Here is a 24784-nt window from a genome sequence, read left to right as displayed (position 1 = left end):
ACACACACACACACACACACACACACACACACACACACACACACACATGGCTATAGGCCTTGAAAGGCTACCTCCAGTGGTGTAATTTCTCTACCAAGACTCCCACTTCTCAGGGTCATTTTGATTTGCATCTCCCTGATGGCTAAAGACTTTGAGCATTTCTTTAAGTGTTTCTCTGCCATTCTATATTCCCCTACAGAGAATTCTGTTTAGCTCCGTACCCCATTTTTTAATTGGATTACTTGATTTGTTGCTTTTAACTTCTTTAGTTTTTTATACATTCTGGATATTAGCCCTCTGTCAGATATAGGGTTGGTGAAGATCCTTTCTCTGTCCGTAAGCTGTTGTTTTGTTCTGATGACTGTCTTTTGCTTTACTTTCAGTTTCATGAGGTCCCATTTATTGATTGTTGCTCTTAGAGCCTGTGCTGTTGGTGTTCTGTTCAGGAAGTTGTCTCCTGTGCCAATGAATTCTAGGCTCTTTCCCACTTTTTCTTCTAACTGATTTAGTGTGCATGGTTTTATGTTGAGGTCTTTGATCAAAACGACCCTGAGATTTCACCTTATACAATCAGAATGGCCAAGATCAAAAACTCAAGTGACATCACATATTGGAGAGGATGTGAACAAAGGGGAACCCTCCTCCACTGCTGGTGGGAATGCAAACTTGTACAACCACTTTAGAAATCAATCTGTCGCTTTCTCAGACCATTAGGAATAGTGCTTCCTCAAGATCCAGCTATACCACTCCTAGGCATATATCCAAAAGATGCTCAAGTACACAACAAGGACATTTGCTCAACCATGTTTGTAGGAGCTTTATTTGTAACAGCCAGAACCTGGAAGCAACCCAGATGTCCCTCAACAGAGGAATGAATATAGAAATTATGGTACGTTTACACAATGGAATAATACTCAGCAATTAAAAACAAGGAAATCATGAAATTTGCAGGCAAACGGTGGGATCTAGAAAAGATTATCGTGAGTGAGGAATCCCAGAAGCGGAAAGACACACATGGTATATACTCCCTTGTAAGTGGATACTAGACCTATAAGATAGGAGAAATATATTAAAATCTGTACACCTAAAGAAGCTAAGCAAGAAGGAGGACCCAGGGTAAGATGACCAATCTTCACTTAGAAAGACAAATGGGATGGACATTGGAAGTTGGAGAAAACAAGAAACAGGACAGAAGCCTACCACAGAGGGCCTCTGAAAGACTCTACATAGCCGTGTATCAAAGCAGATGCTGAGACTCATAACCAAACCTTGAGCAGAGTGCAGGGAATCATATGAAAGAAGGGAAGTTAGTATGACCTGGAGAGGACAGGAGCTCCACAAGGACCAAATATATCTGGGCCCAGGGATCTTTTCTGAGACTGATACTCCAACCAAGGACCATGCATGTATATAACCTAGAACCCCTGCTTGGATGTGGCCCATGGCAGCTCAGTATCGAAGTGGATGCCTTAGTAATGGGAATAGGGACTATCTGACTTGAACTCATGGGCTGGCTCTTTGACGTTCCTCCCCCCCCCCCCCCCCCACAGGGAGGAGCAGCCACAGAGGAAGACAATGCAGCCAGTCCTGATGAGACCTGATAAGCTAGATGGAAGGGGAGGAGGACCTCCCCTATCAGTGAACTTAGAGAGGGGTAGAGAGGGATGAGGGACAGTGGGATTGGGAGGGAGGGGCTACAGCTTTGATACAAAGTAAATAAACTGTAATTAATATAAAAAATGAAAATTTAATTTAAAAAAGACTCCCACTTCTAAAAGTTCCATAACTTTCCCCAAACAGTGCCATCTACTGGGGACTAAGCCAAATATATTGCCCTGTGGAGGAAGACATTTCTCCCTCAAATAACATCAAGGAGTACATTTTATTCAGTGCTGTAACTCCTACCTAACTTTCCCCCCAACACGGAATGGTCAGGAAGGAACCTGAACAGGGACAGGGAAACAGACACAGAGAATCTGTGAAGACCCTATGTTGGGTCTGATAAAGTGGCTTAGTGGATAAAGGCATGTGCTTTCAAGCCTGATGACCCGAGTTCAATTCCCGGGACCCAAACAGGGGAGAACCAGCTCCTATGGGTTGCTCTCTAACCTCCAAATGCATGCCACAGCATGGATGCAGCCCTACTCCACACTCTCAAAGTGAATAAATAAATATGAAAGAAAATTTAAAAAAAAATCATGCTGTAGAATATTATCACAGGCTGTCATGACTTACGAAATTGAAATTTCAAACCTTATTTTTTATTATGTTTTAACTTAGCATTCACATATTCTTCAAATTTAGTTTTCAATAGAACTAAGACCATAAGACTTATTGTAAGGCTAAGGAGAGAAAAGAGTGGGTCTCCAATAGTTTTGATAGGTCCCTACCTGCTGCAGGGCTTGGCTGGCATATCCTGCTGTCTGCCTCGGGGCAGGGCTTTCCCAGAGGCCCTTCACTATATAATCCAGACATTTTTGGTGCCTCTCTCCTTCCCTCTTTCTCTGACCTTCCTCTGCTTCATTCTCTGTTCTCCTCTCTCTCTCTTTTCTTCTTTCTACACATGCATCTCTCTCTCTCTCTCTCTTTGTGCCTTCCGTTCTGTTCCCAATAAACCTGCATTTATATAATTTAATTTCATCTCACCATTAGCTCATTCCATTTTAATCAATAAGTTTCATCAAGGACAGAAAGTTTATGGTCAACAACCAGTAAAAAGGAGATAACTGGAAACAAGCAAAGTTTTATCTCATATTATGATTTGTGTTCTCTGTAATTTTAATCATTTTTTTCCAGTGCTCTGGTTTCATAAGCCTATGAAATAATACTGTAAATTAGTGCTACTAATTAATTACAGCAATGATTTAGGACATATATTCTTCATCTTGAGAAACAGAAAAATATTGATCCAAGAAGCCTAGCTACTTGTATAAAATAATGCCTTAACAATAGCTCTTTATTATGCACTAAGGTATCAAAAACATGGTAACAGTTTTGCACACTGTATGCTGGTTGCTTAGATCCAGCACAGGCATTACACAGTAACCACTGTGGATAAACCCAGATGACACAGGCAGCCAGGCCATGGGAGGAGCAGGCAGGGCAGAAGAACACACAGGTTTAGGAAGGAGAGCAGGTCTCCACAGGGCACATGTAACTCAGTTATGACTGATGCAAGTCCCAGCGTTAAGAGGAAAATACAGAAAAACACTCTCCTCTTTCCTATTGTTCTTTTCTTTTTGCTTTGTGGTTATTCTGTTTATTAAATTTTCTTTTAAAATATCTTCCTGAAATTATTGAGTGCTTTGTGGACAAACAGCACAGCTCTCTCATTTCTCGTCAAGGATGTCTAGTTTCTGATCTCTGGGAGACATTCCTGAGCCCTCTCTATACCTGATGGTAGTTTACTGAGTGTTACAGGATAGTGAACCGACTGCCCCAAACCACTGGGCCACCTTCCAATATTAGACATTTTGGTGCACATGTAGCCTGGATTTGCAATAATACAACATCTCACTTTCTCTCTGTAGTCTCAGTCTCTGTGTTAGTGCCAGTCACTTAATCCTCCACACATCCTCGAAGTTTTTTTTTTTTTTTTTTTTTAAACAATTTCACAGGAACCAGCTTTGTCTTTGGATCCTTAAACACATCCCCACTCCGCATGAGGCTCTGAGGAGAATGTGGCGGTTTCTTCCTTAATTAACTTATTATTAAAAGTGGATAATTTTCTTGAGTAGTCTGCAGGGCGTTCCCAGGTTAATAGGGTGGAAAGAAAGAGTAGAATGGAGAGTGAACGACAACTCATGAGTAAGTGCCGAAGGGGACATCTTTAAAAGAGAGGGCCAGGAAAAAAGTAGGAATTTAAATTGTGGTACTTAGGAGAATTTCAGGAGTTCAAATAATATTTTTCTTGGCCAGGTCTACTTTCCTATTATCCTAAACTAGTACAAGAAAAAAAAAAAGATACCAATGAATTCACACCAAAACTTTCCGTTCAATTAGAGTATGACACTTCCCTCAAATGTCCTCTTCCCAGTGCGCGCTGTGAGGAGGGAGAGTGTATGCAGTGCTACAAACACAAGAGAGCCTTGACGGTAAGGGGGAGAGATGCTCGGGCTGCCAGAAGAGCAGCTAGAGGCCCAGGGCACTCTCCTCCCAATCGGGCAAAACTTTTAGGGCCTCTCCTTCCATGGCCCCCATCTGCCCCATCCCCCCAGTTCTCTCTCGAGGGGCCTCTCCTCTGGGCCTCCTCAGTTTTCCAGAGCTTTTTTTTTCTTAGCTTCTTTTTCCCTCTCAGGAACTCGTCTTGGATGTTAGTGAGGGTCATTAAAGCAAATTGTGTCATTAAAACAAATGGAAGGGTGTTTTGTTTCTGTGATCTTTGGAAGCACAGAGCAGGCAGGCCTTTGACATGCCACCCCACCTCCACCACCAAAGCAACCCAGAATCCCTAGAGCTAAGCCCTGCTCCTGAACAGATGGGCCTGGTAGTGTCAGGGTGAGGGAGGGGCAAGGCAACCTGGAGCAAAATGTAAAAAGCTGTTGGTTACAGGAAGAACATAACACTGTAGATCTGACGTCAGCATTCAGCCCGATGTCATTCGCTTTATGAACAAGGAAGATCCAGCCTGGAGAATATGACAACTCTGTTTGCCTCAGTTACAAGATAAACTGAAGCCCCTGGCCACTGAGACGAATGGTCTTTGACTTGGGGGTGGCAGTGCATTCTCCACATTGCTCAGTCCTGGCTGTGAAACCAGCCAGTGCTCAAGCAGGAAAAACAGAACAACTCTGGGATGGTACCAAATATGTTCAGTCTTTTTAAGGTAATAATTTCTTATTAAGACAATACTTAGATGAATGTGTTATGAAGGACTGGGTCTTTATCTTACAGCAAAGAAAACTGAACATCTATTATTAACCAGATAAATAGCATCTGGACTGACTGCTGACCTACGGGAATCTAAAACTTCAGAATGACTTACTGATCTGATTTCCCCACTTTTGCCGGATTAGACGGAAGTTAGCTTGAGAAGTGCCGGATGTGAACAACAGAATGAACGTGCTTTCATTTGAACTGTGACAGTTCAGAGTGTCCTGACAGATGCTGCAGAGAATTATGGGATCTTTTGTTTTGTTTTGTAAGAAAGTCTGAGTCAGCATTTGCAGGCCACCCTGGTGTGATTCGGGCAGATGCTATGCTCCAAAGGCAGGCACAACCTACATTAGGCAAACTAGGGTGACATGCCAGCTCTACAGAGCCTACCGAGTAAACATAAACAACCAAGAAAGACCTCACAGATTCTCTGTAGCCGAGTGTCATAGTTGGTTCTTGTTAACACAAACCCAGACGTACCAGAGAAAAGGGAATGCCAAATTTCTTAATTGCTAATTGATGTACGAGTTCTTGGCCTGCTATGGGCAGTGCCAGCCATGGGCGAGTCACTCTGGCCTGTGTGAGAACGGTAACTGAACTTGAGATTGGGAGCAAAGCAGTAAGCAGCATTCCTCCATGGTCTCTGCTTCAGTTCCTGCCTTGGTACCCCCAGTGATGATGGACTGTAACCTATAAGCCAAGTACTCACCCATGCAAAATTGCTTTTGGTCATGGTGTGTTATCACAGCATCAGAGAAACAAACCAGGACATTAGAACAAAAATAAATACACCCCAAATAACAAAACTGATCTGGGATGCCCTGTGTCTTTCTCAACTCTGATGACATGCAGTGAAATACAGTTTTCCACATTAAAGCAAGGACAGTTACTAATTGTCTACCATGTGTCCATAGACGGAGCCTGAGACATTGTCCTTGATGCCAGAAAACTCATATACAATTAAGTAGTGGACTGATCTTACTAACAGGTGGATTGACAACACTGTGTTTTATTATTGTTATTTTATTTTGTTATATTTTCAAGTTTTAGGATCTGGCAATTCTAATTAGATCAAGTAAACAAAGCTGTCAAAAAGATCAAAATGAAAAAAAAAAAAGAAAGAAAAGAATTACTGATTAACACAGCTTAATCCCAAATAGTGCAATCTTGTTGCTGTCAATAAATCCTAATTAGATAATTCTATGTATTTAAAAGTAACTCATACCATTTTTAGAATTGTACTTGCAGAGAAACATAATCAGGAGCTGTGCCACAGTTGGACAGAGGAGTTGGAGTCCAGGAGCGCTGCAGTGGCCTCTCCACCCTGGGGAGAGAATCCAGGAGCCACGCGTCTGTGTCCTCACACTTGCTCAACACTCTAGGAGGGCAATTTCACACTTCCTACCACAAAAACACATTTCTTTTCCCACTTCAGCTAAAAATAAAGCCAATGTGTGATACAAATGGTTTTCTGTGTTTTGTGTGTGATTTTTATAACTCAAGCATTATTTTAAAACCATGGCCATTGGGATGTGAACAGCCACAAAATAATAGCCTAGAAGGAAATGGCTAAAGGTGAAGTGATGGAACGACAGGGTCCCAGTTATTAAAGAGAGAATCTTAAAGTCTATACATCTTTCTACCTGTTGACTCTGTGATTTCAATATCAGTTGTCATAAGCATAAACAGCCCAATGGGAATTTACAGTTTATATGGCATTTAGAAGACAGATTTCTCACTGCTGTACAGCACGACTGCTTATCAGTACAAACCCTTCCCTAGTGTCTAATGAGGAAACCGATGCTAGCATAGGTTGACTGTGGTGGCCAAGACTGTCACACAGAAACAAGACTAAGTTTTCTTCCTTGTCATATCATGACTGTTTACCAACAGCTCGTGCCACTTCTCAGACCCACTAATGCTTAAGATTATTTTATGAAAGATAAGAGCAGTTTGGGGGCTGCTACATGTGGTAGCACATGCTTTTGATCCCTGCGCCCCAGAGGCAGAGCCAGCAGACTTCCATCAGTTTAATGAGGCAAGCCTTGTCTACACAGCAAGTTTCAGGCCAGCCAGGGCTATTCAGTGATACCCTGCCTTAAAAAAAAGTTAAAAAGTAATTATGGACTTTTAAAAAAATTATTTAATTAAACACAAACTTTTTAAAATAGTATTTTATTAATTCCTTGAGAATTTCTTTTGTGCATGTCTTTTGATGACATTTATCCCCACCTCTGCCACCTCCGAGAGCCACTCCTACTCTCCTGCCCATCCAACTCTGTTCTCTTTCTTCTAAAATCCACCATGTCCTGTTTGTGCTGCCCAGGTACTCTTGGGAGTGGTATCTGTCCTAAAGGAAGGTCAACCTATCATTAACGGAGTCACACCACTAAAGAAATCTGACTCTTAGCATTACCAGGCCACAGAAGAAGACAATGCAGCCACTCCTGATGAGACCTCATTGACTAGGATCAGAAGGAAGGAAAAGAAGACCTCCCCTATCAGTGGACTTGGGGAGGGGCATGCATGCAGAGGGTGGAGGAAGGGAGGGATTGGGACGGGAGGAGAGAGGGAACCACAGGGGGCATACAAAGTGAATAAAATGTAATTAATAGAGAATAAAAAAATAGAAATCTGACTCTCCTTGTATGCCTATGGATCGATGTGACTAATTAATGAAACAAGTTAAATAACTTACAAATTTAAAAAACATTGTAGACATCACACAAATTCACACATATAACTTTTGCTTGCATATATCACGACTACAACGTAGCTCAGTATCCATCTTTCTAGAACACGATTCTATTTGTGAATTTTTTTTCATGAACTGATCTTTTACCGCGTGACAGTAACAATATCTGTTCATTGATTTTAACTGGAATCAACTTGGAATAAAAGAATTTTATCCAAATGATGGGCTATATGTGGTACTTAAGTTCCGACATTCAAACTTTAGGTTCCAAAGCTGTGTGAACATTGTACAGTGCTTGCCATCCGCTCAACACCTTTCTGTGTGCATCGCCTTGCATCCTCCTTCAGTGTCCCTACGAGGGGAGGATTGCACTTATCCCCAAGTAATTACTCTGCATACTGGATACTCTGAATCTACTACTCTTTCTTTCTCTCTCTCTCTCTCTCTCTCTCTCTCTCTCTCTCTCTCTCTTTATTAAGTCAATTTACATCTCGGTCATAGGCCCCTTCCTCCTGTCCTCCCCCCTCCTATTCCTCAGAATACGGGAGCCTCCCCCCACCCAGACACCCAATTCATTTATTCACATGAGGACTGAGTTTATCTTCCTCTCCTGTGGCTTGGCAGGGCAATCCCATCAGGAGAAAGTGATCAGAAAGCAGGTAACAGTCCTTGGCAGAGACCTACCCCACTCCCCTAACTCCACATGAAGCCTAAGATGCCCATCAGCTATTTATAAGTAGAGGACCTAGGTCCAGACTGTGAATTGTCCTTGGTTGGTGCTTCAGACTCCATAGTCACCTTTGGGCCCTGGCTGATTGGCTCTGAAAGTCTTTTTATAGAGCTTTTATCACCTCATTTATCCTTCTCCCCTCTTTTCCAGTAGACTCCCTATGCTTTGCCCAATGCTTGGCTGTGAGTCTCCGTATCTGTGCTGAGCAGTTTCTGGGTGAAGGCTCTAAGAGTACAACTCTGGTAGGCTCCTGTCTGTAAGCATAGTATAGTATTGTTAATGGTGATAGGGGTTGGCTTTCTTCCATGGGGTGGGTCTTAGGGTTGGGCCCAGCATTGGTTGAACGTTCCCTCAATCTCTGCTCTATCTGTTCTATCTTTTTCCCTGCAGGTCTTGTAAGTAGAATAAATTTTGGATTGGATTGAAGTTTTTGTAGGTTGGTTGATGATCTCCTCGGTCTGTTAGGAGTCTTGTTCAGTCTCCATGGCCCCTACAATTAGAAGTCATAGCTAGAGTCCCCCTCATATCTTCCCAGAGGCCTATTCTGATTTAGGTCTGCAGCTTGTCACAGAGATGCCCACACCCACCATTTCTCTTTTCTCTGCAGGCCTTGTGCCCTCCTGCCTCTACTCTCCCTAGGTTTGATCGCCACCCTTATTTCTCTCTGTGCTCCTTCTTCTACCTTGTACCAACTCTTCAATCACTACCTCTGTCCATTCTATTTCCCATTATGAGTGAGATTTATGAAGCCTCCTTGGGTCCTCCTCATTACTTATCTACTTTGGGTCTCTGCACTGTAGTATGTCTGTCTATCTTGTAGTATATGACTAAAATCAGTTTATAAGTGACTACATACTATGTGTGTCTTTCTAGGTCTGGGTTCCCACACTCAGGATGGAACTCACCAGTTCTATCCATTTGCCTGCAAATTTCATGATCTCCTTGCTTTTAATAGCTGACTAGTATTCCATTGTGTAAATGTACCACATTTTCTGTATCCATTCTTCAGTTGAGGGACATCTACATTGTTTCTAGTTTCTGGCTATTACAAATAAGGCTGCTATGAACATAGTTGAACAAATACCCTTGTTGTCAGGTGGAGCATCTTTTGGGTGTATATACCACTTCTGAATCTACACCTCTTTGACATTAAGTGATTAATTCAATGTTTCCTTTTCTTTCTTTCCTTCTGCTCCTATAAATCCCATACCTGATTCACTGATATTTAGAGGCAATTCCATTTTATTTCAGCCAGGAACCCAAATGACTACAGTTCCTTCTAGCCCATTACATGAGAAACATTTGAACCTGGGATATTAAAGATTTTTATTTCTGAACAGAAGTTCTATAGATGCCATGAGAGACAGTAGTGGTTTCTTAATTGATCAACTGGTAGGTCTCTAATTCTTTTTTTTTTTTTTTAATCAGAAAACTCAACCTATTGTCACCACATTTCAGGCAGCAAGCTACATGGGAAGTTCTGAAGAGCTTCTGCCCTTGTTTAATGGCATGCCACACGATCCCACTATTCATACTATTTTTGAGCCTCTGCCTCTATTGCTTCATGCTATTTCTGAGTAGGTGAACAGATATGGTACAGATGGCCATGAAAAGCTGTGACAGAAGAAATGAGTACAGTTCTCACACCACCAGTGGAGGATGCCCACAGATGTTGTGTGGATCCTGCTTGGGGCTAACTGGGACCAGATCCAGTGATGATCAGCATTTTTTAGTCCTTAACACAGTTAAAAAAAAGTTTCACTTAGAAGGTGACTGTTTGGAGAGATTAATAAGCAGTGCACATTTCAGTAAAATCAATGGTATTGACTTTTTAGACGTAGAACTCATTACTGAATCTATGCAAACACAACTGATTTCTTTAGAGAAGGTTCTCATTAGAATATTGTTTAGCTTATCAACAAGAGAAGGATCAACACTTTACAGTTATTTAAGTAATGAGGAGATGTGAGTAATCTAGATCAAGGCATATATCATCATCCAAATCTAAATGTTTTCACTAAGAAAAATGAGTTCCCTGGGAAGCAGAGTGTGAAATCAGGATGAGCGTGCCCTCTGTTTATAAAGCACTGTGATTGCAAAGGAAAGAGTGGAGGGCTAAAGCAGTGAACCTGAAGAATACATGAAGTACTGTTTTCAGAAACAAAAGAAGAGTAATAGGCTAGAAAGATGGCTCAGTTAGCAAAGTTCTTGAGGACCTGAGTTCATATCCCATGCTACCCCTCAAAGGAAAAAAAAATAAAGAGACATGGTGATGCACAGCTGTAATTCCAGTATGAGCAATGCAGAGACATGAAGATCCTTGGACTCACTGACCAAATCATTGAGCTCTATGTTCAGTGAATGATTCTGACTCTAAAAATTAGGTGGACAGCCTTGCCTTGTTCCTGATTTCAGTGGGATTGATTTAAGTTTCTCTCTGTTTAGTTTTAGCAAGCTATAGGCTTGCTGTATATTGTTTTTACTATGCTTAGGTGTGTGTCTTATATCCCTGATCTCTCCAAGACTTTAAACATGAATGGGTGTTGGATTTTGTCATATGCTTTTTTTGGCATTAAAGGAGATGATCATGTAGTTTTGCTCCTTCTGTTTGTTTATATGGTAGATTACATTGATGGGTTTCCATGTATTGAACCACCCTTGCATGCCTGGGATGAAGCCTACATGGTCATGGTGGATGATATCTTTGATGTGTTCTTGGATTCGGTTTGTGAATATTTTATTGAGTATTTTTGCATTAATGTTCATAAGAGAGATAGGTCTGAAGTTCTCTTTTTGTGTTGGGTCTTTGTATGCTTTAGGTATCAAGGTGACTGTGGCCTCATAGAATGAGTTTGATAATATAACTTCTGTTTCTATTTTGTGGAATAGTTTGAAGAGAATGGGAGCTAGCTCTTCTTTGAAGGTCTGGTAGAATTCTGCTCTGAAACCATCTGGCCCTGGGCTTTTTTTGGAAAGGAGACTTGTGAAGACTGTTTTTATTTCTTTCGTATCTCTTCAATATAGTACTTGAAGTCCTAGCTAGAGCAATGAGAAAACGAAAGGAGATGAAGGGGATAAAAATTGGAAAGGAAGAAGTCAAAGTATTACCATTTGTAGATGATATGATAGTATACATGACTGACCCCAAAAATTCAACCAGTAAACTCCTTCAGCTGATAAACACCTTCAGCAAAGTGGCTGTATATAAAATTAACTCAAAGAAATCAGTAGCCTTCGTGTATACGAAAGACAAAGGGCTGAGAAAGAAATTAGGGAAAGAACACCGTTCACAATAATCGCAAATAACATGAAGTGCCTTGTTGTGACTCTAAGCAAGCAAGTGCAAGATCTGTTTGAAAAAACCTTCAAGTGTCTGAAGAAAGAAATTGAAGAAGATATCAGAAGATGGAAAGATCTCCCATGCTCATAGATCGGTAGGATCAACAGAGTGAAAATGGTCTTCCTGCCAAAAGAGATCTACAGATTCAATGCAGTTTCCATCAAAATACCAACACTATTCTTTACAGAACTTGAGAGAACAATTCTCAATTTCATATGGAGAAACAAAAACAAAAACCAGAATTACTAAAACAATCCTGTCAACAGATCATCTGGAGGTATCTCCATTCCTGATATCAAGCTGTACTATAGAACAAAACTAATAAAAAACTGCATGGTACTGGCATAGAAACAGAATAGTGGCTCAATGGAATCAAACAGAAGATCCAAAAATGAACCCATAAATGTACAGATAGTTTATTTTTGACAAAGAAGCCAAAACCATAAAATGGAAAAAAGATAGCATTTTCAACAAATGGTGCTGGTCTAACTGGATGTCTATATATAAAGAATGCAAATAGATCTATATCTATCACCCTGCATGAAACTAAAGTCCAAGTGGATCAAAGACCTCAATATAAAACCAGACACACTAAATCTGTTAAAACAAAAAGTGTAGAAGAGCCTTGAACTCATTGGCACAGGAGACAACTTCCTAAACAGAACACCAACAGCACAGGCTCTAAGATTAACAATCAATAAATGGGACCTCGTGTAACTGAAAAACTTCTATAAAGCAAAAGACACTGTCATCAGAACAAAATGACAGCCTGCAGACTGGGAAAGGATATTCACCAACCCTGTATTTTACAGAGGGCTAATAATCACAATATATAAAGAACTCAAGAAGCTAAACACCAAAAAAATCAAGTAATCCAATTTAAAAAATGGGGTATAGAACTAAACAGAGAATTTTCAATAGAGGAATATCAAATGGAAGAGAAAAACTTAAAGAAATGTTCAAAGTCCTTAGTCATCAGGAAAATGCAAATCAAAATGACCCTGACATTTCACCTTACACTAATGGCTAAGATCAAAAACTCAATGACCTAGAAAAGATCATTCTGAGTGAGGGTTTCCAGAAGGAGAAAGACACACATGGTATATACTCACTTATATAGACCTATAAGATATGCTAAACATAATGAAATCTATAAACCTAGAGACGATAAACAAGAAAGAAGACCCAGGGTAAGATGATCAATCCTCACTTAGAAAGACAAATGGGATGGACATTGGATGTAGGAGAAAACAAGTAACAGGACAGAAGCCTACCACAGAGGGCCTCTGAAAGACTCTACCTAGCAGTGTATCAAAGCAGATACTAAGACTCATAACCAAACATTTGGCAGAGAGCAGGGAATCATATGAAAGAAGGGGGAGTTAGTATGACGTGGGGAGGATAGGAGCTCCACAAGGACCAAATATATATGGGCACAGGGGTCTTTTCTGAGACTAATACTCCACCAAGGACCATGTATGACTATAACCTAGAACCTCTGCTCGGATGTAGCCCGTGGTAGCTCAGTAACCAACTTTTTTTCCCTAGTAAGGGGAACAGGAACTATTTCTGACATGAACTCAATGGCAGGCTCTTTGACCTCTCCACCCCCCAAGGGAGGAGCAGTCCTGCTAGGCCACAGAGGAGGACTTTGCAGCCAGTCCTGAAGATACCTGATAAAACAGGGTTAGATGAAATGGGAGGAGGTTCTCCCCAATCAGTGGACTTGGAAAGGGGCAGGGAGGAGATGAGGGAGCAGGATACAGCTAGGGTACAGAGTTAATAAAATGTAACTAATAATAAAAAAAATCCTCAATGACAATACATGCTGAAGACAATATAGAGAAAGGGGAACCCTTCTGCATTGCTGGTGGGAATGTAAACTTGTACAATCACTTTGGAAATCAATCTGGTGCTTTCTCAGACAATTAGTAATAGTGCTACCTCAAGATCCAGCTATACCACTCCTAGGCATATATTCACAAGATGCTCAAGTATACAACAAGGACATTTTTTCAACCATGTTTGTAGCAGCTTTATTAATAATAGCCAGAATATAGAAACAATCCAGATGTCCCTCCACTGAGGAATGGATACAGAAATTGTGGTATAGTTACACAATGGAATACAAGCAATTAAAAACAAGGAAATCATGAAATGAGCAGGCAAATGGTGGGAACTAGAAAAGATCATCATCCTGCATGAGGTATCCCAGAAGCAGAAAGACACACATGGTATATATTCACTTATAAGTGGATATTAGACATATAATATGGGATAAACATACTAAAATCTGTACACCTAAAGAAGCTAAGCAAGAAGGAGGGCCCTGGGTAAGATGATCAGTCCTCACTCAAAAAGGCAAGCAGGATGGATATCAGAAGAGGGATAAAACAGGGAACAGGACAGGAGCCTACCACAGAGGGCCTCTGAAAGACTACCCAGCAATGTATCAAAGCAGATGCTGAGACTCATAGCCAAACTTTGGGCAGAGTGCAGGGAATCTTAAGAAAGAAGGGGGAGATTAGAAAGATCTGGAGGGGACATGAGCTCTACAAGGAAAGCAACAGAACCAAAAAATCTGGGCCCAAGGGTCTTTTCTGAGACTGATACAAGGACTATGTATGGATGGTTTTAGAAACCCTGCACAGATGTAGCCCATGGCAGCTAGGTCTCCAAGTGGGTTCCTTGCTGATGGGAGCAGGGACTGCTTCTGACATGAACTCAGTGGCTGGCTCTTTGATCACCTCCCCCTGAGGGGGAAGTAGCCTTACCAGGCCACAGAGGAGGACAATGCAGCCAGTGCTGATGAAACCTGATAGGCTAGGGTCAGATGGAAGGGGAGGAAGATCTCCCCTATCAGGGGACTGGGGGAGGGCCATGGGAGGAGAAGAGGGAGGTAGGGTGTGATTGGGAGAAAATGAGGGAGGGGCTACAGCTGGATACAAAGTGAATAAATTGTAATACATAAAAAAAATTAATTAAAAAAATATGTGGAAAGCCATTGAGAAAGGCACAGGAGATCAACCGCTCTCCTATACATATGTACATGGACAGGACTCTCCGGCCCCCCCATACCAATAATCAAACAAACAGATATGGAAAAAAGGGAAAGAATTCTCATTATTTTTTTTCCTTCTTTATCAAATGAGTCTTGTGGAAAGCTAATGCTACTCTACTAAATTTCAAATATTTTTTTTTTTTTAAAAATCAGGTAGGATTTTGAAACATATGTTAGCATGAGAATAACACCAGACAGAAAGCAAAATATAACCCCTGAAATGAAGCAAAATATCATCTGTTTATACCTGTGTACAGATGGCTGCCCCAGCAATGGCTGGAGTTCACATAGTCAGGAAACACTCAGGGAACAGCCAAACAGGTGTCTAATTCTCACATGGTGCCTGCTTCTCTTTAGGGAACAGCTCTTATCTCTACTGATATATATTTACAAAACCAATCCAACCCAAAAAGCCTCTATTTATCTTCAGAAGAGGAATTTTTATTGGCCTTTGTAGATGTTATGGGGACCATGAATATTTCTTCTGTGTATTCTTCTATCATGAGCTACAGTGCATAAAGGGACCCCTCTGCCAACTGAACCTCTTCCAAGTTTCTCTTCTGAGAGATCTCACACCAGGAGACCGTGGAAACCGATTACCACTGAAAAAAGGATATTAGTAACTTTATCAGATAATGATTCATAAGTTAAAATATATACCTAAGCTTGAGATAGAAAAGGAAATGACCGGTATCTAACAGATTCATTTTTGAAACCATCAAATATTTATATTTTCTCAGTTTTCTGAATGATTATGATCTATAAAGTAAAATTAGAAGAGAATTTGTTGAGGGAAATGTTATGAATGTCCAGAAAGTATTCCATACATTGACAATATATGATCCCTTTTAAAATGAGTTTCTGGGGAAAGAATGCTAAACAAAAGACTTGAGGGTCAAATACTATTCCCACTAGATTGGCTCCACATTGAATTAATCCTTACTATAACAGATTGCTTATTCCAGTAAGAAATATGGATGAAAATTAAGCTCAATACAAAGACTAAAGAAATTCATATAACTTTGTAATATTATTTGTTTGTTATTTATATCATTTGTATTATATATTTATTTATATTATTTGATTATGATATTATTTATTTGCCATAGTTACTGGCAAACTGTAAGGTGCCGGAAGTGTAGAAAAAGAAATAAGATGCTTCAGTGAATAACTGTTATGGAAAGTAAGTGCCATGCAGAGTGCAAAGTATAGGCACCTGGAAGAGAATGAAACTTAGTATCCACGTTAATATCACATTGTCACCGTATGAAGGCTTATTAACCTTTGAACCAAAAACTAAATAACACTTCACCTCTCAGCATAGCCTTCAGCTCCTGGGACATCCCAACCCCATTACACATCTCAGCTTACATGCCTCACCAGAGTTGGAAACTCACCATCTTAGTGCGCGTTTTTCTCCTATCTATCTCTTCGTATCTTTCCTCATCTCTGCTCTAAAAGCATGATCCCAAATCAGGTATTCACACAACCCCATCACGGCTTGTCTTTCGTCAGCAGTAAAAACAATATGACAAGCTGCATGTACTCAACGTCCTTGAAGCTTTTCCTAGACCCTTCTTTACACCTCAGAGGTAGACTTTCAGACATAGGGTGAATGCAAACTGGTCTCTGTCTTTTATTTCTTCTGACCTCAGTAGTCTGACTAATCCATATTCTACTGACAGATTGGTCCTCCTTGTTTATAATTCGGATGATAAAAACCCATCCTTAAGCACTTCTATAAATTCTAATTGCCAACTATGAGTCAATATTTCTTTTCTATTTATTTGGAGACATGAGACTTGAACCCGGGGTTGCTTACAAGTTAAGAATCTGTATTACCCTATTAATCTGTATTTCCACATCTTGCTATTTAACATGCTTATACTACTCTTTGCACCCTGCTTTCTAGTATGCTGCCATGCTCAAAAATAACTTTCTTATATTTCTAGACTAGAATACACTGATGTTTGAACAATGTTCCTATTAAAAAAAATCCACATACACCTTGAACCTCCTGGTTTCTTTTTTTCTTGAACATCCTGATTTCAAATTGCAGTAGTTATCACACTCTTATGAGAACTTGTATGATTTCCCAACACACCAAACTATGAAACTTGTGAATTTTTTATGCATTCTTTATTTATTCCTTAAGACCTGCAACAAAACCAAATTCTTATTACCTGGCTCTTCCTCTTCTCATTGTATCGAATACAAGGAATGAGTCCTATTAGTTTTTATAAAGCTACAGGATTTAGCACAGTGTTTTCTTATACTATGGTTAATCAATTTTCGCTTTATAAAATTGAACGTTATTACTGACAAATGAATTCCTACTAGAAAATTGAATCCTCCTTCTAGAAATAATTATCCTGGGGTCTGTTTCTGCCTAAACATTTTAATCTCTCCTAAATTAATGTAAGGTTTAAAAATAAAATGTTAGCGGGAGTAAATATATTTCTATAGCTTCCAGGCTTTTAATTTCTTGGAATCTTCATTTCAACAACACTGAGTTTCAGCAGTCAAAAGCTCACCCTTTGACTGTCTCTGACATGAGCTGATTGGCCTGCTCTTTAATTACCTCCCCCTGAGGGGGAAGCAGCATAACCAGGCCACAGAAGAAGACAATGCAGCCACTCCTGATGAGACTCCTAATTGACTAGGATCAGAAGGAAGGAAAAGAAGACCTCCCTTATCAGTGGACTTGGGGAGGGACATGCATGCAGAGGGTGGAGGAAGGGAGGGACTGGGCCAAGAGGAGGGAGGAAACCACAGGGGGCATACAAAGTGAATAAACTGTAATTAATAAAGAAAAAAATTTGAATATTAAAAAAAAGCTCACCTTCTGGACACGAAAGCCCCTGGAGTGTCGGTTTAGCTTTATCTACAGCATAGAAGACTGGAGGAAAGAGTGCAGGCCCCTTCAGGAACCTCTGGCACAAATTTCCAAAGAGCAGCTTTCCCAGCTGGACATGGCTGGTCTCTGACCAGACCAGCATCCTAGGGACAAAATGAGTCTCTGGATTTCAACAAAAGTCTCTCTGCCTAGATCATACTTACTTAAATCTGAGATTGACAAAAACACCAGAAAGAGAAGTACTCAATTTATCAGATAGCAAAATGTATTTAGAAGTCAATTTCAGAGCAACAAAAGTACACATTTGCTTGACAATCTGAATTTTAGAGTGGAAATGTTTCCCTCCAGATTCCAATTTCTGACTCAGCTGATAAGTTTGTTTATCTTCTGAAGGGTGAGGAGCCTGTGAAGCACTCAATGTCCTCTTGGTACAGAGAGTTAAGGAAAGACCTGACTAGATGAACTTAGGAAATGCTTCATTCCTGTGTTGCAATCTTCTAAGGAAACATAAACTGGCAGAGCCAGGTGCATCAAAGCCATCCATGTAGCCAGGAAAATCATTCAGACCCACCCAGGCCGCTCTCAAGGGTCAATCTGTGGTACCAAGATACAACTTCCTTTTCTAAGATCAGTCAGTTCTCCCTCCCTCAGGCCTCCCTCCCCTCACTCCTCTTTCCCTCCTTCTTTCCTCCTTAGTCCCTCCCCCCCCCCACACTCCTGATACATGTCTCACATTATCAAATAGGTTTGTGACAGATGTGAGATGTGAAGGAAATACTGTCTAAATATTTTTCACTGCCCAAGTGAGAAATTATCCAGCACAGGATAATTCATTAGAAGGTTGGCCCTGTTAAAGCAACGGTGGACACTTGGCCAGCCAGCTAAAGGAGGCTGGTATTTTCCCCTAAACAACCACAATAAAAAAAAATCGTCTCAGCAGTTCTGTGCGATCCTCCATGGTAGTGTCTTTCTTACAGTCCTTACAGTCACAGTATAAAGGCCAGTTCCACCGACCGGCTTCCTCTTTGTATTCAGAAGACACAGCCCATTCAGAATTAAAAAAAAAAAAATGCTGGCATCTTGCTGTACACTCTAAGGCATGCAGACCTAAAATAATGAAGAGCCTTAGCTCAGGCTTTCAGGCACACCGTTTTGAGCTAGAGTTGAAATTTTCATCAATTGTTCTAATACATACTGAAGAGTTACTTAGAATCAAGCCCTTGCTCTCTGATACCTCAGGATGCTTTAAAAAAAAAAAAAAAAAAAAAAAAAAAAAAAAAAAAAAAAAAAAAAAACAAATTCTCAGTACCTCTTATCACTTTCTGTCCAGATACACTATAAGCAAATGTGTGAGGTGGAAAGACTTCCAGATTTACCCTAAATTTATAAAAATATTTTTAAATTACTGACAAAATGTAACTCAAGTTGGACCATTGATTCTTTTTTTTCTACTTTACATAGTTTTTAGAAATTAAAATTTTGTAGGCAGTAAACTTTGGAAAAGGGCACAAGCAAGCAAAATTAGAACTGAGCTTTCAGGATCAATCTCCCATCCTCCTCCCACCCACATATACCCTCCCACAATGCATCCCCCTCTCTCAGAGTCAGATCCAATCTCTCCCAACTGTGTCTTCCTTCGGTAGCTCGCATTTTAGCTCTCATACTTACTAAGTATGTCTAATACTAGACTCACTCACTTATTTCTCTCAATAGCACATTTACCACTGTGGACAAATAAATCAGCTGGTTCATCTTTATGTTCTTTGCATTGCCCAGCACAGGACAGGAACCTACTAAATTCCTGATTAAGGCAAACTTAGACTTTTAATTACTTAAGAACAGTTAGAAATAAAAACAGTCATCCTTGCCACTGCTCATTGATGTGGCATAATGGACATCTGATTTTCTTTACCTTCAGACAGTTGTGGGCTTGGCCTGTCTACCTGGAGAGCTCCAAAAGCTACACAACCTATGTCCACACGGTCAAATATTTCTGTAACAACAGTCTAGAAATTTCAGTCTCCACATACCCAGTCCCCTAAGGTGGTAATATTACTCTAATTGTGAATCACCTTTCACTTGTCTAGGTATTTTTACCCTACCGAGCTGAAAGACATCTGGAACTGTTGCTGGAGGCATTGGCAAAGCCCTCTTTCCAAATGATAGCCTTTCACTCATACAGGATCTTCTTATTCTGGACCAATGACTAAAATGAACGTCTTTTTTTTTTAAACTAACACCTTTTTAGCCAAAATTCTATTTTCAGTCTCTAAAAAGTAAATACATTTCCCCAAATGTTTTACGAATCCATTAAACACACTTTGAGGCCATCACACCACAAACGGGGTTTGTGACACGGTGTCTGTGGCCTCTTGGAAACCTAACTCTATGTACTCCATTCAGCAAATCAACCAACACGTCAGAACCGCAGGAGAAGCCTTCCCAGGGGCAACTGAGCCTAGGAGCTCTCTACCCACGATTTCTTATCCACAGCATTCGAAAGGTAGGAAGAAAGGTACCTGTGCCATCCTCACTGCCGCAGACACTGTTGGACAGAAGGAAGAAAAGAGCAGTCGCTTGAAGCAGCCGCATGGTGCCCAGGGATGGTGTCAGTGGCTTCTCTCTCCAGGGTAAGGCAGGGTGTGATTCCTCCCAGCCTGGCCAGGCCTGATTAGCAAATGGAAAAGGTGTGCTGAATGCAAGCAGACGCTGCCCATTCCTACTTATTTTGGGGATTCTGATAAGGAACTAGAGGAAATACACACACTCCCTTTGGGAGGTCAGCAGAGAGGAGATTTATTGTTTCAGCCCCTTACAGGAACTCTTCCCCCCCCCTCTCTCTTCCTTTGGCAGCCACTTGTGTTTTTGTTACTGCGTTATTTTGCTCTTCTTCAACAAAAAGGTCAGGACGGGATTTGAACAGGAAGAGACCCTTCTTGAGAAAGGGCCAGGGAGCTTTCTAACTTTTGTTTTGAAAGTGCGTTTTAGAGGAGCTGTAAAGACACCTCATTAAGCAGCTCCTCGGTTTGTCTAAGAAGGCTGTAAGCTCCCAAGGGCTGGATTTGTACACAAAATCCACCAGGAATCGCCTTTCTTCTCTCTTCTCAACTCAAAAGCCAAGTCAGAGCTCCACCTTCTAGAGACAAATTCAATTATTAATTAGATTGTGCCGTGATCTTGAGAAAGGGTACTGGCCTCTTACGAATGTCCAGAGAGGGTTTTAAAGACATTCCTAAGAGATCCAAGACTACCCCCTGCTCATTTCTTATCCTGAGATCCCCCTCCACCCCTTATGTCGCTGCAGACCAAACTCACCCTAGGCGAGTGCCCTAGCCCCGAGCTACATCCCCAAGCCTACCTTTCTGGTTTTTATTAGTGAGTTTTGATGAAGAATAAGAAAAAGTTATGGCATTGTGGGTTTAAGGAATCTGCGTGGGTGGAAGAAGGTATCACAGGGCATCGGTGATGCTATGAATTAGGTATTCTGTAGGACCAAAGTACCAACCAGTAGTCTCTTTGCCCTTAGTGAGGACTGTCACCTGACGGTCACACAGCCAGGTCCCTAAACACAGCACTTGTGTGGACAGAAGAGTCGGAGGATTCCCAGGTCACAGACTTCACATCTCAACGCAGCCAACTGTTCTTTAACATACCTTTAGGTACAGGCTTACTTGAAGGGGGTAATGATGGCTTCTCAGAGACTAACATGCAAAATTACACCATAACCCATGTCTAAGGAGAACACCCATTTCCCTTCGACACCATCCAGGAAAGGACCCCATTTAAAGTGGCTAGAGCAGATCTTTGGCTCAAGCCACTTGAAGACATTGCTGATTTCATCCTGACCACCGTCCAGTCTCAGACGAGCTCATTTTCAATTTTAATTTTGTACATAGCTAAGAATAATTTTGGCCTCTTAATTGACTTTTCCAAAACAGAATGCTTTTGGGTGTCCCCTTTATTAGGCATGCCCCAGAGGGTGCAGAGCGGAGTGCATCTGGAGAGATGACACATGCATTTCCCAGCAGTAGGCTGGGCTGCGGCCTGTGAGGGCAAGGTGAGACACGGCCTCACTTCCTGCTTGCCTCTGTTCTTGCGGAAGTTGTTCTTCTTGGGAGCTTTCCAATTTCCACGGGGCCTTAATGTTTGGGGGCTCTCAGCATGATTGCCCTGTATTGTCATGGAGGACACTAGACATCTATTCCAGGAGGATTTAGTCCTCACAGATGTCCAAGCTACATTTGTTTATTTTGTTACTTGATTTTGTGAGGTAGAAGGTACATGTGTGCATGTGTGTGTGTTGCATGTGTGTGTGCATACACCAGTGGATGAACGTGCGCTCACTCATGTGGATGTGAGGGGAGAGCAGAGGTTGATGTCCCCCCGCCCCTTTTTTCTTTTGAAACATCTGTCACTAAGGGTCTCATTGTTTCAGCCAGTCTGTGGTCAGTGAGTCTCTGGATTTGCCTGTCTTCAAGTCCCTGCACTAGAGTCACACACACACACACACACACACACACACACACACACGTTCACACTGGCACCCCTGTCTCAAACTCAGTTCCTCATGCTTTTGCAACAAACACTTTACCTACTGAGTTACCATGCCAGCCCCATAAGCAAGCTATTCAAAGGACAAAGGGCCACTTGCTGAAAAAGAACAAACAAACAAACACAAAATAAAAATGCCTGGGCCACCGAGGAAAACGGATATAGCGAAGAAGGCCAACTTTGCCTCAGTAGGCCAGACACTGAAACTAGTCAATTAAAACAGTACTGACCCAGAAGAGAGAGGTGGATGCCACAGAAGAGCCAGTAACAGCACACATGCAACATGTCTTAATGTTTACACACACACAGAAACACTTTCACACATGTGTGAGTCCACGGTGGGTGTGTGCACAAAGGAAGATTAGTGATAGGTGAACCTGAAAAGCAAATAAGCCGAGTAGGATGTGTGTATAATCAGTGACTTTTAAAAAAAATGATCACTGACCACTTAAAATGGTTAACTTTAAATATCTTACCTCAAAAGCAAAAGCAAATGGTGGGTGGGTGACTTGAAGCTCTTAGTGAGTTAAAGTGTTATTTTAACCTTATATTCATTTATTTTCCTTAAAAAAAGCTTTTCTAAGGCCAGCAGGATGGCGTGGTGGGTGGAGGTGTTTGCCACCAATTGTCATGACCTGTGTTCAATCTCTGGGATGGTGAAAGAGAGGCTCGACTCTTCCAGACGTGCCATGGTCTGCTGTGGCCCCCAGGTACGTGAGCACACATACCTAAGCAAACGGTGACACGAGAGATTTTTAAACGTGTTTCTGGAACTAACATGTGCTATTCCTGCCATTCAACCACAGCAGAGTGTCCCCTGCCCTTCAATTTTTGTTCGAGTAAATATTTCAAAATTTAATATTTGTGATATGTATGTACACAAGCATTAGCAAATATTTGGTGTTCTTAACAGCTTGAATGCTTTAATCATTGTGTAGCGTGTGACTTAAGAGGAGTTTAATAAAAGAGAATAGGCGACAAGCACAAAGTCGTTCTAGCTGGGAAGATGAAATTGTGTTTGTATTTGTTATCCTAACAAAGTGATCTTCATCCTGAGTGTAAAGGAAACGGATGCTGCTGTAACAGGCAAGGACCATCTCAGAGTTCTTCCCAAGCGCACATCAAGGGCTGCCTGTGACGCCATCGCCGCTGAGGACACCGGATGTCAGGACTGTAAGCGTGGAGACGTCTCTGAACCTGTGTTGCCACTGAGAAGATTTATTTAGGTGGCACCATTGTTAAGGTACAAATTAAAGCCTTCTCCATACTTGTCTGCTTCCTCTCTGCCAGCTCATCAGGCTAAATAAAATAATCATCTAAGGTGGTTGGAAAAGCGAGAGATGATCTCACAAACTGGCAGACTTCAAATCCTCATTTCCTCCTTTACTGCTGTGCTCACTGGATGAGATATTTGTCTTCTAAGTGCCTAGATTCCCTGTGGAAAACTGAGGGTGAACATCATGCCTATCTCCAATAATGTGTGGAGGAAAAAGTGAGATTCTGGGAGGGCATTTCATTGTGCTTATGGAAATAAGTAAAACAAAAGGAACCCGACCTTGGTTTCTAGAATCATTTGGATGAAGTAAGTTGTTTCAGTTCCGTGGTGTGTCTTCATGTGCTATTCATCTACAGGTGATATTATTTCAGAGTGATAAAGCTGATTTCCAAAGAAGTGGATGATGAACATCACAAAGATCTGAGAAGAGACACAGAGCCCCAGCTGCTTTTTTTCAAAACTTTGATCCATGCTCAGTGTTCTGAATGTCACACGTTCTCAGTGGAGATGGAGCCTGGCAGCTCATCATTGTCACTTGTTATTGGAGATGAGAATTGGCTAGTTTCTTGTAGACACTGGGAACAGAACTACATGAAACATTTACAACTCATGATAGAAAAGAAATTGATTCTCCCTCCTACAGAACTCAAATGACCATCCTTGGTAAAGGAGTTAGCCATTTGGGCAAACCTATGCCACCAATGGAAGCATCTTCTGCACTTATGTTCTGTTATTTGGGTTCAGGGCGCCCAGGCTAGTGCTGGTCTCTCCTCACTCAAGTGAGACTTAGGCATTGTGGCAAGCTGTCTTGGGATTCCAAAGCCATCCTCTGTCAGTCTCTAACCATCCATCCTGGTTTCTTCAACATGTGAAGAGAGTCTTTTCCACTCACACGGATTTCCTAAGCTTACCTGAGTCTCTTGATGTAGAGGTATGAATATGCGGCATCATAAAAACAATAGCTCAGGGAAGGGATATATGTTTATTTCAGTGCAAATATACAAATTCTGATATAAACCTGGACCATCTGTGGGCAGATGGAAGGATTGGAACACGCTTCTTTGTGACACAACCCAATCTCCTGTTTCAAAATGTTCAGGGACCACCCCTGCACCCTTACCCATGTTTACGACCATGGAAAAAGCTCTGCCACAAATTGAATTTTCCCATACAAAACTGAGCCATAACGGTATTTTCCACTGATTATGTGTAGCATACTAACATAAAGAGTGATATTTTTCCTAAGTAATAATACTTTCTGGTGTATACATTTGCAAAATTTGATTCTGAATCATTTACCTGTGTGCCCAGAATTGATATGACATTAATGTTTTATTTTGTCCCAGGCAAAATGGTTACACCAAAAAAAGTGAGTTTAAAAACAACTTTATTCAACCAA

At 41.2% G+C, this 24784-nt stretch overlaps 1 protein-coding gene across 3 annotated transcripts in view; it reads right to left on the bottom strand.

The window, feature by feature from the left end:
• Emcn (endomucin) overlaps window positions 1–20309 on the bottom strand; it is a 100357-nt gene extending 80048 nt beyond the window's left edge. For all 3 annotated transcript variants that reach the window (XM_055628215.1, XM_055628217.1, XM_055628216.1), the window contains exon 1: window positions 20078–20309. In XM_055628215.1, the coding sequence (XP_055484190.1) occupies window positions 20078–20150 (73 nt within the window). In that variant the 5' untranslated portion in view covers window positions 20151–20309. The remainder of the gene's footprint in view (window positions 1–20077) is intronic.
• Between the last annotated feature and the right edge of the window lie 4475 nt (window positions 20310–24784).

The sequence above is a fragment of the Psammomys obesus genome, unplaced genomic scaffold, assembly GCF_907164565.1.
Source record: "Psammomys obesus unplaced genomic scaffold, mPsaObe1.curated_primary_1811, whole genome shotgun sequence".
In the NCBI taxonomy this organism is placed as follows: Eukaryota; Metazoa; Chordata; class Mammalia; order Rodentia; family Muridae; genus Psammomys; species Psammomys obesus.
Note: the sequence above shows the minus strand (reverse complement) of the source record. Positions and strands in the feature narration are given on the sequence as shown.